Source organism: Neoarius graeffei, chromosome 26 (genome assembly GCF_027579695.1).
Source record: "Neoarius graeffei isolate fNeoGra1 chromosome 26, fNeoGra1.pri, whole genome shotgun sequence".
Classification (NCBI taxonomy): Eukaryota; Metazoa; Chordata; class Actinopteri; order Siluriformes; family Ariidae; genus Neoarius; species Neoarius graeffei.
This window is the reverse complement of record NC_083594.1, coordinates 49571609-49591560: the sequence shown is the minus strand read 5'-3', so window position 1 is coordinate 49591560 and position 19952 is coordinate 49571609. Positions and strand designations below refer to the sequence as shown.

Here is a 19952-nt window from a genome sequence, read left to right as displayed (position 1 = left end):
ACGATGATGCAAAGAATTGATGCCATGAAGGAATAAAACCCAACTGGCAAATGGAAAGACGTTTGGGTTCATGGTGTTCGCCTGGCTTCTAAAGTGCGAGGTCATGAACTGAACTGAGAACGACTGCAGGGGCTTCACTGCTCTAAACCAACAAGAACTGGGTACAAACTAATCATGGCAGAACTGAGAGCTACAGAACTCCTGAGAGCTACAGAACTGAACCGATGAGCTTTATCTTACAGGGCAACTGTTTTACTTTGCGCTAGTCTGCACCACAGGCAAGACAGCACTAGTAAAAAAAAATAGAACATGCACACAAAACATGTATTAGTGTAGCTTGGTATGAGAAAACAAAATATTCAAAAAGTATCTACGAATAAAGGTAAAATACTGTTGCTGTCTTCAAAAGGGATATAATATCAGTATAATTTTGCATGATTCAACAATACAATATACACAAACCTATACAATTTACCAATATCCAGGCTTTCGTCTAAACGGGGGAACAGGGGTGCTGCGCCCTCTTACTCTCGGCGTGCGCCCCCTTACCGACTCCGTGAAAACATCCCAGCAACACTACGTGACAATGTGTCTGATCATCAAATACGTTATAATTGCTCCAAAAATATTCCAATCATAGTAGATACACCGCCAGACGGTGCAAAAACAATCCGAATTGGCGTTTTCCAGACTGAGGCGCCATGTTGTTTAGTTGTTTACTTGTCGCGGCTGCTCTCGCGAGATTTGACATGCGTTACATACAAGGTCAGCTGACTTGTAGAGCGAGATTTCTCGAGACTGAATGACCTTTCACCCACCGGCGCGGGAGCTTTTGACAGAAGTAGTTCGCGAGTTGTTTTTGTTGACACTTGGGCATTTAAAGATGTCATCCCGCGGCACGAAGCGGAAGAAAGCCAAAGACTGTCCGGGGCAGAAGAAGATTACTTCTTTCTTTTTCAATGTTGACAGACAATTTGTTACAATTTCCCTCTCAGATAGCCTCAGAATGTCCCATTGGAGCATTTTTCAAAGGCTTTGCACGGCGGGGGGGGAACCGGCACCATCTCCCCCCCGCTTCGCTCCCTCGCCATGGTGAGCGCCCTCATACTAAATTTTTCTAGAAAAAACCCTGAATATCTATGTATGCAACTATAACAGCGACCGTCTTCATTTTTGTCCCCCTCGCGGACGCGCGATCTGTCGTTGTTGCTGTTGGAGTCACGCTGGCTGCCGGTTTTGCCGAGATACGATAAAATCGTCCTTGTTTTCTTGGCGTTTTTGTCGGACTCTTGCCCCGAAGAAACAATCCTCTTCTTGGGAACCATGTTTGTTGTGCCGCATTGAATTCTGGGAGATGCATGGCGGAAACTGCCGAACACTGCCGAGGCAGTTGTCGGGTCCTCCCGGCGGGTATTAAAAGTGACGAAATCATACATGTCAACCTATATGGAATGTCCGTATTTTATATGGATTTGATTCAATAAATGTAGTATACGGGCGTACAAATCAAGTTATACGGATTCTTTAAAAAAACCTTCAATATTTATTTAAAGCTATAATCAATTCCCACGATGATAAAAGAGCGCATAACATTTACAAACGTACTGTACACTACAGACAGCCAGTAAAGAGTCTTATGAAATCGCGCGTTATCTTGTGGTAGCGAGACTTCGTTCCACTTTTGATCATGCGCACACCGCATTGCGAGAATCCCGCCAACCGGGAAGTAACATTTTGTTTGAAAAGCGTATTTCTACCTGAGCGACTTTCACTAGCGACTGAAAAGATTCTGAATGGGCACTCCGGCAAGATCAACACAGACGCTTGCTGTGACATGCTAGTCTGGCTAACGCAACTTCAAAGCTCTGCGAGCATTTGGTCTGGCATAGATATTAAGCCCAACCGTTTCCCAAAGTGTGTGGTTGACCCGCCTCCCTGAAATGCCTCAGTTTGCTACTGGTCGAAGCCAGAAAAGGCTGTGACGAAGCTTAAACCAATCACATCATACTTTCCTCTGACGTATGTGACGCGATGGAAACTGCTTGAGTAACAGGAAGAAGAAGGAGGAGCTGAAGAGGAAGAGGACGATAATAGCGCGATCAAAGGCGAGACGACCACAACGATAGGATTCTCGCTGAGCCCCATTGATTTGGCTACCAGCGGGGCTAACTGGTAGATTAAACTCTTACCGAAGCCGGTCGGGAGCAAGGCGAAAACGTCCTTCCTTTCAATAAATACCTCCAGGGCTGCTCTTTGCTCCGTTTTCAATGACAACTTCCCGTTGAATGCTTTCAATACAGCATCTACCGCTGTGTCAAAGGCTTGCCGCTGCTCCATGTTTGTAATGTTTCTAGTGAATGAAGCGCTTTCGGCATAGATTCTGTAAACAATCTATGGCTTCCGGTCGCAGTTCTACTACGTCAGTGCCTTGAACACGCCTCTACCCAGGGCCGTTGGAGATGCTCAAAGTTGATTGGCTCCCGATTTTTCGGGAGCTTGCAAGAGCTGGAGATAGCTTGCCTTGCCAGACTAAGTTCGCAACAAGCCCTCGTGTTGCGTCACACTTAGGATGGGCGGGCCCAGGCTAGTGACATGCAGCCTCGTGAGGTATTGGTGCAGAGTGCTAAAAAAAAGCTGTCATGGAGTACAATTCAGAACATTAGAGTGACACTTTGTGTTTTTGTCAAACATTGGAGCTTTGTATTCATTCTGAAGGTTTATTGTTATTAATATTGAATAAAAAGTAACTGGGATACATCATTGTTAATTATCATTCAAATTTTAGGTAAATTATTTTAATTTGCATCTTATAAGGATTTTATAAGGGAAATACGGATTTTGGAGGTTGGTTATACAGGTTTGATTGACCAAAGGTTGACATGTATGCGAAATCTTATATCAGAAAATGGCAACTGCCCTTATTTGGTTGTCGTCGCCTTCCTTCGGTATTACGTAAATATTGCTCAACTTTGACCTGGAAAACGCTGTCAGGTTCGCGCGGCGCAGGTTTCAGTTTATTTACAGCGCCGCTAGTTTCCTAAATTGAGAACCATTGAATCCCGAGTCTGATTTTTTTTCATTCTGCAAAATTCCAGGTTGTTTAATTTTTCTTCTGCAATCTCGAAAATCATTCTGCAAAATGCAGACTGCAGACAGGTATTCTGAACACTGGCAAGCTAACTTGACATTCCTTGACAACCATAAGAGTTTGACTGGCGATGCGAAGTAATCCGTTTCTATAATAGCTGTTTTTACCTTTTCGACTGTCTTTTGTGACCCGAATTTTCATGTGTACTTGGAAAAAGTTTGTGGTTTTAACTTCTGTTGTAAGTTAAAGCGAATCATTGGGGAATAAATCTGCTTCTTATTGGCTAAAAACACATCTACAGATATATCTGTATTTATTTTCAAGAATCTTCACACATTAAGCAAATGATAAAGGTAGAAAAGGAGAAATTATAAAAAGTTATAAACATCCCTCATACCCCTTTTCCACCAAATCAGTTCCAGGGCTGGTTCGGGGCCAGTCCTGGTGCTGGTTCGCAACTCGTTCAACTTGTGAGCCAGCTGAGAACCAGTTTGCTTTTCCATAGCTTGCGGGGCTAAGCGGAGCCACGTCATTACGTCGTTGTATACATCACATCAGTTACGTCGTTGTATACGGAAGTTACGGCGCTACGTTTGCATAAACCTTGGCGCGAATATCAAAGCAAAAACAACACAGAAGAAGCAGCAGCGGCAACAATAATAATAAATGACTTCGCGTTTGTACAGCTGCTGCTTCTCGTCGCTTAAAAATGGCGATCTTTCGCGGTCTTGTTATTGTTGTTGGTCTTAACAACTCCGCCCCCCGCTGACGTAAGCGGTTCTTTCCTCTGGCCCAGCAGAGAGTTGGTGCTAGCCTGGAACCGGTTTTTCTGGCCCCAGAGCCAGTTCTTTGTCAGTGGAAACAGAAAACCCGGTTCCAGACTAAGCACTGGCCCCGAACCAGCCCTGGAACTGCTTTGGTGGAAAAGGGGCTTGAGAAATCCGCCATTTCGCACGTGAATTTCTTTCGGCGGCGACCAACTTGAGTCCAAAAAACTCTTTTACAGCCAATGATTGGCTTTAACTTACGACAGAAGTTAAAACCACAAACTTTTTCCAAGTACACACAAAATCCGGGTCAAAAAAAAGACAGTCGAAAAGGTAAAAACAGCTATTATAGAAACGGATTGCTTCGCATCGCCAGTCAAACTCTTTTGGTTATCAAGGACTGTCACGTTAGCTTGCCCACCACGGGCTTGTTGCTATGGGGAAAACTGACACATGACCAATTCCTGCAAATGGCCTATTGACTCCAGAACGCAGTCAGAGTTGGAACTTCAGTGCAAACTTGTTCAATTATTAATTGCAAAAGTCGCAATCTTGGAACCCTGACAAGATGATGGTATTTGCACACAAGGCGTATAAAATTTACTCATCATTAAAAAAAATTCATCAGTTGAATAAGCTGCGCTCCCAGTGCCCGTGTGCAGACTCGTACCTCCTGAGAGGAAACTCCTCTGTAGCCGAAATCATGCAGTTTGAACTCCAGCCCCTCCAAACTTCCCGACGTAGCCTTCAGATGCTTGGCAAGGATCTTTTTGAACTCCCGGGAGATGGTTGCCACGGTGATGGGGTACCACATTTGGACCAGCATTGTCTGAAGGGACAAACAGCGCACGTGGAACATGAGTGTGAAAAGGGAAAGGGGGGGGGGGGGGGGGGGGGCACAAAACATAACAACTCCTGTGTTTTAATCACTGCCACGATGGACATGCAGCATGACTAAACTAACACAGAAAAAGCTGAAAGTCTGAGGACTGGGAAACAGACTGCTCATGGAGATAGAAATGCCCATGTATGAAGCAAAGACTGACAGACGAACCACACGATTGACTGACCAACAGACAGATCGACAGGCAAAACCCATCAACCATCTGACAGACAGACAGTTAAGTGAGTCACACACCAACTGACTGACCAATATACAGACTAATTGACAAGCATATGGACTAAATGACATGCAAATCAACCAGAGTGAAAAACAGACATAGTGACAGACAGCCTGACCAATATGCTGATGAACAAACAGACCAGCTGACAGACAGACAGACAGGCATGTCAACTTACTTAAAGACGCGCCAACTGACTGACTTGAAAAACAGACCATCAGACATGACGTACAGATCAACCAACAGACAGGGAAACCGTCAGGCAGCCTGAAAGCCAGACAAATCAAACAACAGACTAGGGCTGCGTACCGGTACTGTACCGTGAAAATCGATTCGGTACAGGTCCAAAATACCGGATCATGAAGTACCGGTACTGTACCGATATAAATTTACACCAAGCATCTGCTTATTTTGTGACTGAAGATTTGTAAATCCTACCACAAAGACGAAAATTTAGCACTGGAAAAGACGTAAAATGCCGCGCTGAAACTTGAAATCAGAGCCATCTTTGATTTGAGATCCTCTCGCCACGGTCTCATGAGACATTGCGAGAGCTTGGCTGATCCAGCGTTCTGATTGGTCAAAAAGACTCAAAAGCAGGTCAGCCATTTTTGCTTTGCTGGCATTGGCGGCCTTTGCTGCTTTGTGTAATTTTGCCGCGTAAGTTAAAGGCCGCGGACTGCGCGTAGTCTGTAGTACTCTAGTGTAGTCACTTCTCGCTGTGAGACAACTTATGACTTTTTGTCCCAAGTTAACTATAGGGTGACTGAGAAGTGAGGTAGGAAACCGAGTTATCTTTGGTTTTCTTTGAATAAAGATACTGACAAGTTGTCAACAGTTTATTGTTTCTGTCATTATTAAAGAAGTTCAGAAGAATTTGCCAAATTGTTCAGGTACAGGTCCAGACCTGTACCTAAACCTCTGTACCGGTACCTGTACCTGATGTTACGTTTAGGTACGCAGCCCTACAACAGACAGACCAACAGACATGTCAAGTGACTGACAGACAGATAAAAACCATCAGCTGACAAACGACTGACTCACAGACTGAAAGCCAGGACAGAGAGATTAACTGACAAATCGACAGACCAACCAAACGACAAAGACAGATTAACCGATTAACTGTCCGACATCGACACATACAGTCTGCTCAACTGCCAGACAGGCCAACAAAAACACAGACACACCTTTCGCATTCCTTTCTGTTTGGGTTGAAAACAACTGCAACATTTAACAGAGAACTGCGATCTACTGCACGAAATGCAGCTCCTGGTTTTTACGAGAAAACACCGGAAAACGTTTTAAAGCTACAGTTCTAACCCGTGCAGTCTATTCTGAAGCGAGTAAACCTTGCTGTTCAGGTTCACCAGGTCATGAGTTCAGCCTCACTGACCCCACACACTCTGTGCTCTCTGCTACAGAGCCACAGAAATGAAAAGAGCCTGACTTACAAAACGGCACTGCGGGACAGTGTTTATAGCACGCCCAGAGCGTTCGCCATTTCCGGGAACGTTTTCTACTGCACATCAAAACATTTCAGAGCGAATGCTCTTTGTCACAACAACAATGACGATACAAACAGCAACCATTTATTTCTTTAGTATTTTTGCTGGCTTTGTATTATCGTTATAAAACAAACGTGTCAATTCATAGACTCCTGATGATGTAAAATCACCGAATCTGTTTTCCTGATTCCTTTAATGTCTGCGTTTTAGTTCTCATCAGAACAGAAAAAAAAAACTGTTTCATCCTCTCCGGGATCAAAAGTTCAACCGTGATATGGATAGTATAAATTCATCTGTAGCTTGTAAGCGATTCGCTTACGACAATTTCTTATCAGCAAGACAGACCGCACCCATGAGCCATAAGAAACAAACGAAAAGTGACATCAGATTTTTTTTTCTTTTGCATTGCAAGAATCATGTATTTTCTATACAGGTGTGAGCACTTCAACTCAGCGAGCACTAAGACCCTGAGGCATTAAAGACACATGACTATTTTAAGAAAAGAACAAATACCTCAATGTAATTAGTGAGCCAGTAGAAGTCTGGGTCTGTGTTCTCGACAGTGAACAGGACGTTCCCTCTGGGAACGATCTTCCCCTCGGGGACGGCTTTGATGCGGATCGGAAGGCGGCCGTCGTATCTCTGAAACGCACAGTGACCGTCAGAACGACAAGACTCGGACAAAGAAGACTCGTCTAGACCGAAATCCTACCTCCAACAGTTTCCTCCAGCCTTCTTCGTCAAACACTGTCTGCTTGAAGTGCATCTGGTAAAACAGTTTCGCCTCTTGAATCTTCTCCTCCGTGACGATGCATCCTGGGGACAAGCCAAGAACGCGCTCGGTTAGAAATACACACTTGACACAAAAAGAAGTCTTTCAAGCCAAGCTGGACGACATGGATTAGAAATTGCTTTTAAGGCTATCAACATGTGTACTGTGTCGACTTATACCAGAGTGCAGTTCGATTCTTAAATCTGATTGGTCAGGAAAGGAGGTTTCGATTATTTTAGCGTTTCTATAGTAACAGCTAATTCAGAGGGACTCGTACGCTGGTGGACGTTCTGGATAATCTAATAATAAATGGATTAAAATGGTGAAACTTCATAGTCAGGAATCAGGAAGGAGTTTCCAGTGTCAGTGTCCAAGTAAAAAAAAAAAACTAATAAAAACGCAACTGATAACACGCGGCTCGAAATTCGCGGTGGTCCGGCCGCCCGAGGCGACTTAATTTGTCATTTGGCGGGTAATTCCTGTCAATAGCCAGCCTGGCTGGCTAGTTGAAAATAAAAAATATATATGAAGCGAAGATTCAGACACACCGTCAACTAAATCCCGCCACATATTAAGCACGTGGCGCGTCTGTGTTAATCGATGTGTTTATCGGCAGGATGGAAAATACCGAAGAATTCCAAATCATATCGTGGACGAGTCAGGCTGTCGGTTTTTTCACTACTGCGCATGCATATAACGCATCTCATTGAATATCGTGGTAATCACGTTATCAAATTCAACAGATGTGGCCACATTATCGCCCATTTAAACACGTGTTTTTGTTGTTGTTTACATCTACATCTGCCAAAGCTACGTTGCGATGTGGAATTTTCTGAAAGGTGTACAGAAACCGCCAGAGATGGGGACAAAGCAACCTCGGTCTGAAGAGGAGAAAAAGGCCACCGATAAAGCGTACGAGAAGGAGAAACGACAAAGGACTTCTAAGCAAACGTGGGAGCAGGCTGTGATACGATTTTTATGGAATAATTAATTTTTTTCAAGTTGATTCCTAGTCAATATGAAGCTCCAAATGCTTTCTCTCTCATAAATGGTTAAATACAGAAAGCATGTTGGACATATTTTGGGTGCTATAGTCATGATAGTAAGTATATTTGTTTTCAATACTCATACACCAACACTACGTTCACACTGCAAGGCTTAATGCTCAATTCCGATTTTTTTGTGAAATCCGATTTTTTTGTGAGGTCGTTCACATTAACAAATATATGCGACTTTGTATATGAACAAAAAGCGACCTAAAAGTGTTCCGCATGCGCGTTGCAGGATACGACGACGTCACACGCAGTGAGCATAGCCAGTGTTTACGGAAGTAACCTAAAGTTTCCTGTGTATGACAGTAGCCAGCATGGAGTACCTGGCGATGATGCAGTTGTTGTTGCGACGGAGCCAGAACATGCACAATAGCCTGATGTTAAGGAGGAGGTTGAGAAGGAAGAGGGCAAGGGTTTTGGCTCAGGCGTTCTGCGGGGTAGTGACTGCAACCTCCGTTCAAAGGAACATTAAAGCCATGTTGTTGTAACTTTTTTGAGAGACCCGCCGCCTACTTCAGCGCAGAATAGTGACGTTTGTGGCTTGTTGATGACGTGTAAGTCGGATGAATGCGACCTGGCGGTTCAGACTGAAGTCGCATATGAAAAGAGCGGATAGGAATCGGAATTAGGACCACATATCCAAACGGCCTGGGTCGGATTTGAAAAAAATCGGATCTGTGTCGTTCATATTGTCAATAAAAGATCGGATACAGGTCACATATGGGGGAAAAAATCGGATTTGAGTCACTTCAGCCTGCAGTGTGAACGTAGTGCAAGTTGCTAAGTTTTCCAATATATTATTATTTGTTGATATTATATTATGGTGCTCTGTGTTCTCATTTATGTATTTAACAAGAGTATCAAAATACTCGGGTCTTGAAACAAATGCACATTAGTCGTGAACAATGGTAACTACTCTCTTTTGTGTTATTTTTGATAGAAGTAAAATTCATACATGAACAAATTTTGGGGAGCTGATTTTCTGTTTGGCGAGTTACTTTGGAAGGGAACTATTCCAGCTGGCTGGTGAAAATTTTTTGAATTTCTAGGCCTGTAACAGGAACTGTCTTGTGTGTTTCACAACATTAAACACAACTGCTGTAATACAAGAGGAATAAAACACTTTAGAACACTGATCAGAAGTAATATCTTTGGGGTGTTGTGTTGGGAATCATCACACCACCCTGTCGTTGATTAGTTTCCTCTGACAGCACAATGTGGCTGAATTTGAACGGCGGGACGATCATCCTGATCATCGAGCTGGAAAATACTACACAGAAAAGGTCACACTTAATCCTTTTCACAAAGCCACATCCATCTCGAGCAGAATTCTGGAACGATTACGCAACGTTGAAGTGACGTTCCTGCCTTCAAAAACAGAACTAATAATGAAATCGGGCTTTGTGTTATTTTGTCATCATGGAGATCAAGTCAGATTCAAGATGTGCATTTACCGGGACATGTCAGGGCCTGTATTTCTCAAAAGAGAATCAGGTGTTTCATGCTGAACTGTTCACTTTGACCTTGTGTTCATTCAAGGCTCTTTTCAGCAAAAGACACACACAAAGGTTCAGAGGTACAGTGATGGGAAACATGTGACTCGGGCGAACTTGCGCAATGATTCAGGGTCAACTTCCCGTTCTCGACAAAAGTTGAACTTGGGCTCACCTTTGTGCTTGGAGAAATGCCGCAATTTTAAAAAAAAACACGAAGAAAATAAAATAAACATGGAGTTTATCCATGGATGTGTTTGCAAAACTTTTGACGCTCTCAAGGTGGATTTTTATCAAGATTTAAGAAAGGAAAAAAAAAAAAGTCCAGAGACCGCTTTAACTCGAAGAAAACAAGTGTACGACTTTCATATGAAGCAATCAAAACGACAAAAAGTCCTTTTTTATTTCACAAACTGTCACGTGGTTGTCAAAAAAAAAAAAATCTAAATTTGTGTGCGACAATTTTAATTGAAAAAAAAAAAAAAACCCTCTGTCTAAAATACAATATTTTATAAATATTAAAGCATAAACTTTTGCTTCGGATTTGAACGTTAGGTTGTTTTGTTTTTAAGAAAATTTTTTTTATTCGTGACGTTTATTACATATTTGACTTATCACATCAAAACATATCGTGCTTGATGATTAGACATATTAAAAACACTAAATAAGTCACATTGAGAAAAAGCTAAACCTCATTCAATCACTTCTGTGTTAAAGTTTAAAACTTTCTGTCGCCAGCAAAAAATATCCCCCAAATAAATAAAAGGTACCGATTCCTTACAACATCAGTATCATTTGCTATTAAGATCCCCAAGTAGAAATGACATTTCCTGTAAAAATACGTGTAATTATTTCATTTATATAAATATAATCCACACACGTTCATGAAAATGACAGAAATGAGGCGAGAAATCTTGTTTCTCTGCACAGAAATCATAAACACCTGCGATATATTTCTTCAGGAGATACTGCAGGCCGAAAAACACCACTTCGTTGAACTGAGCCCCTTTCTTGCGCCGGCACTCAAAGTAAGAATAGACTCTGTTGATGTCTGGAGGATACTGCTTGTAGTGTGTGATCTGAAAAAGAGCAAACGAAGGGTGAATGTAAATGAAGGTTTTATTCCTCTTGACCCACGGCAATTTAACACAATGAGGCTACTTTTTTTTTTTTCTTCAATGAAATAGCAACATGTTTTCGAGTTGCAGTGAAATCTCTGGAATGTTTCCTGACCGGCCTGTCTTTCATTCCTCGTGGGAGTTAAGGGAACGGCCCTCTCCTGGCTCAGGCCTTATTTAACTGATCGCTATCAGTATGTTGGTATAAATGGTGATATTTCTAGACGTACTAAGGTAAACTTTGGTGTTCTACAAGGCTCTGTCTTGGGTCCACTGTTTTTTTTCTTTATATACACTACCGTTCAAAAGTTTCGGGTCACCCAGACAATTTTGTGTTTTCCATGAAAAGTCACACTTTTATTTCCCACCATAAGTTGTAAAATGAATAGAAAATATAGTCGAGACATTTTTCTGGCCATTTTGAGCATTTAATCGACCCCGCAAATGTGATGCTCCAGAAACTCAATCTGCTCAAAGGAAGGTCAGTTTTATAGCTTCTCTAAAGAGCTCAACTGTTTTCAGCTGTGCTAACATGATTGTACAAGGGTTTTCTAATCATCCATTAGCCTTCTGAGGCAATGAGCAAACACATTGTACCATTAGAACACTGGAGTGAGAGTTGCTGGAAATGGGCCTCTATACACCTATGGAGATATTGCACCAAAAACCAGACATTTGCAGCTAGAATAGTCATTTACCACATTAGCAATGTATAGAGTGGATTTCTGATTAGTTTAAAGTGATCTTCACTGAAAAGAACAGTGCTTTTCTTTCAAAAATAAGGACATTTCAAAGTGACCCCAAACTTTTGAATGGTAGTGTATGTTACCTCTGGGTGATATTATTCGTAAGCATTGTATTAGTTTCCACTGTTATGCTGATGACACACAGTTGTACGTTTCTGCAAAACCTGATGAGAGACACCAGCTTAAGGGAATTGAGGAATGTGTAAAGGACATTAGACACTGGATGCTTATTAATTTCCTTCTGCTTAAAGTGCCATTCCACCATTGGATGTATTCTTTGGCATAAAATACAATATATTTTCTGACAACATGACTAGACAGAGAAATCTTTTAGCTTCAAAATGATATATCAAACATCATTTTTTGACAACGACAAGTATATTAATTTTGCGACCAAAGTCACCTACCCTTTTAATTTCCGCGCGGTAGTGAAACGTGATGTCATCGGCAGGTTCCCCTTCTTGTGTACCACGTGTCGGTCTATTTTTAGACCAGGAAACCCCCAAAGTGAGAGAGTCATTTCTCCTCGTATATGGGGGCCAAAAAAATTGCGAAAAATTGAGTTAATCTTTCAGTTAGCTAGATTTATTGGTATAAGCTAGATTTATTGGTATTATTTTTATCGCGTTCTATCCGCCATTGCTGATAATATGTGCCACGTCACACGTCACGTGGTTCACAAGAAGGGGAACCTGCCAATGACATCACGGGCGGAAATTAAAAGGGTAGGTGACTTTGGTCGCAAAATTAATATACTTGTCGTTGTCAAAAAATTATGTTTGATATATCATTTTGAAGCTAAAAGATTTCTCTATCTAGTGATACCATTTATATATGTTGTCAAAATATATTGTATTTTATGCCAAAGAATACATCCAATGGTGGAATGGCACTTTAACTCTGACAAGACTGAAGTACTTGTACTCGGACCACATGCAGCTAGAAGTAAGTTTTCTGATTCCACAGTAACTCTGGACGGCCTTTCTGTTTCTTCACGTGCAGCAGTAAAAGACCTCGGAGTGATTATTGACCCCAGTCTTTCATTCGAAACTCACATTGATAACGTTACCCGGATAGCTTTCTTTCATCTCAGAAATATTGCTAAGATAAGAAATTTAATTTCACTACATGATGTGGAAAAACTAGTTCATGCTTTCGTTCCCTCCAGGTTGGATTATTGTAATGCCTTACTGTCTGGATGTTCCAATAAGTGCATAAACAAGCTCCAGTTAGTTCAAAATGCAGCAGCAAGAGTCCTTACTAGAACTAGAAAATATGACCCCATCACCCCTGTCTTATCCACACTGCATTGGCTCCCAATCAAATTTCGTATTGATTATAAAATACTACTATTGATCTTTAAAGCACTGAATGTTCTCGCACCACATGTTCTCGCACCCGAGTGAACTTTTGGTCCTCTATGACCCGCCACGCCTACTTAGATCAAAAGGTGCAGGCTATCTGCTGGTACCTCGTATAATGAAGGCTACATCAGGGGGCAGAGCCTTTTCTTACAAAGCCCAACAGTTATGGAACAGCCTTCCAAGTAATGTTCAGGAATCAGGGTGTTTTCACACCTGGTCCTCTTTAAGTGGACCAGAAAGTGGACCAACAGAAAAAGAACTCGGTTCTTTTTGTGTTCACACTGTGAATTTATTACAAAGAGGACTGGGTTCTCTTTCTGGTCCAGTTAAGCTTTGATGGGGCCTCAGTCCTCTTTCTGTTCACACCAGGTCCTCTCGAGCCCTCAGACCCCCAGTGCACAGAATTCTGGGTAATTTTCTCTTGAATCAAAATGTCTGCTGCCATGCTTGCCCTGCTGTATTCTTTGATCAAAATAGTGCGGATTAAGGAAAATAAATTTATTCCAGCTATCTATGAGCACAAAACACGGCTGAGGAGACTACAAGTTCCAAAAGGAAGTTGAGTTTCCTTGCTACAGTCACGTGACCAAGTACGGCAAACGAAGGTGGTTAAACTACAGTGAAAAAGGCGAAGTGAACCCGGTGTGCTTTTTGTTCACAATGCGCAGATTAGGCGAACCGTACCGTTGATTTTTAGCGAACCGTACTGAGACCACCTCCTGAGGTGGTCTCAGTTCGGTTCGCTTTAAAGGGGTCTGGGTACGGTTGGAGTGTTCACATATGCGCAAAAAATGCTGAGTCATCGATCTGAGTTCGGTTAGATGGCTTAAAGGGACCAAGTGTGAAAACACCCTTAATGGTGTTTATGAGGTAAAGGAGTAGATCTGGAGGGTCCTCAGACAGAGTGTTTTGGTAAACTGGGATGTATGGATGCCGTCAGTCCCCACTCGCTTGCTCACTTGAGTTTGCTGACGGTGTAGTGGCTGCTGCTTTATGTCCCGGGGCTCCCTCATGCCTGTCTTACCTTCTAGCTCTCCCCTTTTAGTTATGCTGTCATAGTTAGTTGCTGGAGTCCCTGCTTGTACTCAATGCAATATGTATACTGTTCCTACTTATTCACGTGACATTGGGCATTCCTAACAACCTGTGTTTTCTCCCCCCAAATCTGTCCCTCTGAGTTACATGTCGGTCCTGGGATCGAGATGCTGACCTCTTCTGCTCTTCGGACCTGCCTGATCCATCCTGGTGCCCTGTGTCTGCTTGGAGTCTCATCGCATCGCTCCTGCGGAGGACGGCCCCATGTGGACAGTTGGGGGTCGCACCTGGACGACGCTCTGGACTCTTGCAGTGGTGTTTTTGTGGCTGGGGACTGCAGTTGACTTGCTGACTTTAGGACTGCGGTTGTCGTGAACGGTTTTGCGTTCGGGTTTCCGTCGGTGGGGGGTTTATAGCATCAACGAAGCTGACTTTATGCTTGGACTGTTAACGTTCTAGTCATGTTGTCTGTTGTTGCCCAAATGAGGATGGGTTCCCTTTTGAGTCTGGCTCCTCTCGAGGTTTCTTCCTCGTGTCGTCTGAGGGAGTTTTTCCTTGCCACCGTCGCCACAGGCTTCTCATTGGGGATAGATTAGGGACAAAATTAGCTCATGTTTTCAGTCGTTCAAATTCTGTAAAGCTGCTTTGCGACAATGTTTATTGTTAAAAGCACTATACAAATAAACTTGACTTCTCTTGAAATTCAGAAAACCCATTAAAACAAAACAAAACAAAACAAAAAAAACAGAGTGCAATGTTAGCGAGAAACTCAGGTCTGTCACCTAACCGAAAAATGACAAATATTTTCAGCATTTTTTTTTAACAGCACACACCTATCTCGCTCATAAGCAGCTTTGTATAATAATAATAATAATAATAATAATAATAATCATAATAAACCTGAAATTCTGGCAACTCCTTGTGCATACGATACACTAATAGAAAGAAAATATGCATACGTGTCTCACGAGGAGAACGTGAACTACTTCAGTGGCACAAAGTGCTCATTGTACCTCACACGAACACAAATTTACTCAACGAGAAGAACGAGGTCTGACTCCAGCATGCAGCCAAGGGGTTAATAAAAAGGAAACGCAAACACAAGCTGGAATGAGATCCTGTTCACAGCATTATTATAATCTTTAATTCTATTCAAAGACACATTTAGAGAGTCATCAACTTGGATATCCAGATTTACGAAAATAAAAACCCCACACCACAAAACACCCCACCAACAATAGTCTGTGCTTTAACATCACAGCGCATTCTGAAATCACGACTGAAAATAGAAACCAAAGCGCGTGATGAGGTCAAAGTCGATTTAATTTGAAGCACAAACACTGTTACATAACTCTTTGAAAGGGGACAGGAAAAGTGGTCAACCTTAGCCAACATCAAGACTGATTATGTTAAGTGTTGGAACAAGGAGGGCTGTGAAAACGAACTGACTGGCATTCCAACAAATCACACCTCAAGCAACGGTTCCTTCCACATAAGCCATGGCCTAAACGTTCAAGAAGCAGCTTTGGGACCAAAAGGTCGCCGATTCGATCCCCTGGACAAGCAGGAATGGCTGAAGTGCCCTTGAGCAAGGCACCAAACCCCTAACTGCTCCCCAGGTTGCTCTATAAGAGGATAATAGCATTTAATGTAACGCAACACAGCTTTCGATTCAACCAGAGAGAAGACCACATAAGGAATTAAACACTCCAGGACACACAACTGTCGGAAAATAATCAGCACCAGGGTGTTCAAGTGTTCTGTTCCTCTTGCACCAAATCCATTTTCCAACCACGAGCCAACAATTTTAGTTTACTAATGGATAACGCATCATATTTTTTTAATCCATTTATAGCTACATTTAATGTCACGGAACATCCACGAGTCAAGCCCTTGACACGTTCGCTGATATAAACTCGTTCCTTTGTCAGCCTCTTTTTTTCCCCCTCTTTCTCGTTCTTTGTCCTGAAGGACAACAAAGCGATTCATTCATGGCGGATCACTTTGGGGCCGAAAGTTGGTCACCAAGAGACATTCCAAGCTCTGGTTACCTCGGCGACACTCTTTAGCGTTGGTGTCATCTGTCAGTCAACATTATCCTTCGCTCTGATCGATTGCCTCAAAGTTGAGATCGATTTCACTATGCTCACTTTGCATCATTGCTACAAGTCACCGAATTTCTTTGACATTCCATCGCATGGTGTCTTTCCTGTGTGTACTTCCCTGAAAAAAGCGATGACACTGGAGACTCCTTCCAGAAAAAAAAAAACGTTCCATAATCTGTCACACCAGGACACATCTGTTTAGATTACACTGAGCATAAATGAACCGTTATATGACAGAAATTATAACATATTCAAAGGAGTGTGGTGATTCCGGTTAGACCTAAAAATGAATCAACGTCAACAATCAGATTGGAGAATTCCACAAGCACCGGAGGTATAAAAAGACAAAAACGGACATGCCGCGAGCAGACAAGATACCGTAGATGATAGATTTACTGGAATAAGAAAAGAACATGACTCTATGTTTGCTGAGGAAAGTAAAACAAGACAGATCGAATTAAGAAACGGTACAGCACGCGAAACCATCCAGACAGGCATTGAACAACCTTTCGGTGTCGCAAGCATGGGTGATGAATCGCCAAAGGGAATTCACCAACTTCTGTAACACTTCTTCACATATAATACTCTGATTAAAAGAAAACCGAAATGATAGCTGGAGTCACAGAGCTACTGTAAGCTCTAAAATGATCGTGTGTGTGTGTGGGTGGGTGAGTGACATTTTAGCCTCGATGGCGTTCGGATGTGGAAGAAAACATCCTTTGCCATTTGAAAGTGATTAAAGAAGGGGGTCGTCTGACATCCTCCGATTACATCTGACCTTTTCTGTCATGTTTCCCATCCGGGCAGGACGAATACGCACCGTGCAAATGTCGTGTTCACTATTTTAACTGAATATGATCCATACAGACAGGATTTAAATATTTCAAGAGAGTTAAAATATCATTGTATATTATATATTTGTTAAACGTTAAAGTAAACCTTCAGCAATGTTTGAGGCATGTGACTGTTAAAAGCAAATATAAGGGGGGAAAGAAAACAACAAATATCATGGTTGTCATCATTTATCTCATCATTTCAGTGTGAAGAGATTACACCCTTTTGGGATTTGTGTATTTCTCAGAGAAAAGTTTCTAGAATTGTTGTTATAGTTCATTACCTCCACACTACAAAAAGCAAAAGGTTAAATTTATAATAGATTATAATAAATATATAGATATATGAGTGATTCCACGCTTATGGGTACTGAAATGGGGACATGAACTTATTCACCTAAAACCATTTCTTTTTTTTTAACATCAGGTCACAAAACATGTAATCTTTAATGAATGATATGTTAAAAGATAACTTTAATTTTCTGAGATGTAATAAAAACATATTTATATGCCAAAGTCAAGCCTATGAGTTCCAAAATGATGTCTGTTCCATTACTTCTGTTACGATTGTCCATCTCGCGTCTGTTACAAATTAATTACAATCTAGCTATATACCATGTTAATCTTATTGAAAGAATGTGTATGTTTATTCTACTACACGTTTATTAATTATATTTGCTAAAACATCACCTTCCTATGTTTCAAAAAGTAATTCTACATTGTTAAAATTGAGAATATATACCGTATGTCCACAACACTTCTGTTACGTTCTGACTTTGGCATATAAATATGTTTTTATTACATCTCAGAAAATTAAAGTTATCTTTTAACATATCATTCATTAAAGATTACATGTTTTGTGACCTGATGGTAAAAAAAAAAAAAGAAATGGTTTTAGGTGAATTTTTAAAAATAAGTTCATGTCCCCATTTCAGTACCCATAAGCGTGGAATCACTCATATATAAGATAAGAATATATATTATAATAAATATACATGATTATATATATGATAAATATATTATAATAGATATATAAAGATTCTAAAGCTTTATTTTCCTAAATCTATATCACAACCAATTAGTTTTTTCTCAAAACCTTCCTCAGGAACTTTTCACTATCGATTTGCAATTGGTTACCAAGGCTGTATGTCAAACCGGACGCTCAGCACTACACACTAACTCACGTCTCAACAGTCCAGAGCCCTATGTAACCATAGTAACGCACTACTCTGGCGTAAAACCTAGTGCGCCATAGTGTGATTTGGAACACAGCCCAGAGGAAACCAGGAGTCGTATTGTAATTTCGGTTTCGTTTCTTCGGTCTTGAAACCTTGGCTTGCACTACGGCCACTTTGAATGGTTAATATTAATTAAAAAGAGTGCAACTAAGTGATATATGCAAGGAAAATAATTTCGTTGGAAGGAAAAAAACAACCAAACAAAATCGTTAACCTTTATGTCAGAGAACTGCTTTTGCGCGGACATACGTGGTTTTACGGTAGCTTGTTTTTTTTTTCCTACACAGAACTGAAGAGGAGTTTGCGTGGAATATTTAGTCATTATTTATTATTATTATTATTATTATTATGGATTGTTTACTTTCGCTGAAAGTCAAAACGAACATTCAAAAAAAAAAGAGCGTGAATGTAAACTTCGAGTGTTATATTTCAATGAAATCAGACACCAAGAGCTTAGTGGTTACCGTAAAACCCTGTATACAATCGCACGAGGGAGCAGAAAAGCTAGGTGAAGCTAAAGCTAAAGCGGGCCATTTAAAAGCAAAAGGAGCTCCGAGGCTGTCAGTAGTGAAACATAATGATAGGAAACATGATGCGGCTGTTTCAGCGTGACAAACGTGAAGCCATGTTGTGATTTTCTCAAAATTAACGCAGTTACGACCATGAAAAATGACAAGCAAGGGCAGGCAGGAGAAACAGGATAGCTCAGCTGGCTAGCTAACCAGAGCAACGAGGCAGCTTGTATGTGTCCATCCATGCGCCACTTAGTTTTCTGACTGAAATACAAGATATAAAAAAACAACACAGTGAAAACTCTCAGCTCACCTTGTATGAATCCGTGGCGAGTAAAAAATTATAATCAGGAGCTGCCATCGCTGAAGCGTTTTGGGTTGTATTTTCAAAAAGGGAGGGAAAAAATATCTGTAGCTAATTGTCGTCTTTGTTGAGAGTAAGATGACACGGCACTGATGAATGCAGGACAGGAGATGCCCACGCTGAACCGCCGCGCGTTCGTGAAAATACTCACACACACACGAGCAGACACAAGAGGACACAGAAGGGGCGGAGTCACGTCCATGACGCACAGACATGCTCGAGCGGCCAAACGTGACACAGGAGGCGTGGCGACGAGCCCACCATTCACACTGAGAGGGGAGGGGAAAGGGGCGTGGCCTGACCTGACAGGTCTTGTGTAAAAAAAAAAAAAGAAAAGGGGGTGTGGCTGCTTGCTTAAAGTGCCATTCCACCATATATTTTGACAACATATATAAATGGTATCACTAGACAGAGAAATCTTTTAGCTTCAAAATGATATATCAAACATAATTTTTTGACAACGACAAGTATATTAATTTTGCGACCAAAGTCACCTACCCTTTTAATTTCCGCCCGTGATGTCATCGGCAGGTTCCCCTTCTTGTGTACCACGTGACGTGTGACGTGGCACATATTATCAGCAATGGCGGATAGAACGCGATAAAAATCTCATCTCATCTCATTATCTCTAGCCGCTTTATCCTTCTACAGGGTCGCAGGCAAGCTGGAGCCTATCCCAGCTGACTACGGGCGAAAGGCGGGGTACACCCTGGACAAGTCGCCAGGTCATCACAGGGCTGACACATAGACACAGACAACCATTCACACTCACATTCACACCTACGGTCAATTTAGAGTCACCAGTTAACCTAACCTGCATGTCTTTGGACTGTGGGGGA

The 19952-nt window shown here is 41.7% G+C and overlaps 1 protein-coding gene across 1 annotated transcript in view; it reads right to left on the bottom strand.

Annotated features, from left to right (window-relative positions):
• Positions 1–19281, bottom strand: part of nampt2 (nicotinamide phosphoribosyltransferase 2) — a 30043-nt gene extending 10762 nt beyond the window's left edge. Inside the window, exons 1-5 of the mRNA XM_060910799.1 lie at positions 19063–19281; positions 10742–10877; positions 7194–7297; positions 6995–7123; positions 4526–4684 (exon numbers count right to left, since the gene is read on the bottom strand). Coding sequence (XP_060766782.1) covers positions 4526–4684; positions 6995–7123; positions 7194–7297; positions 10742–10877; positions 19063–19110 — 576 coding nt within the window. The 5' untranslated portion in view covers positions 19111–19281. The remainder of the gene's footprint in view (positions 1–4525; positions 4685–6994; positions 7124–7193; positions 7298–10741; positions 10878–19062) is intronic.
• Between the last annotated feature and the right edge of the window lie 671 nt (positions 19282–19952).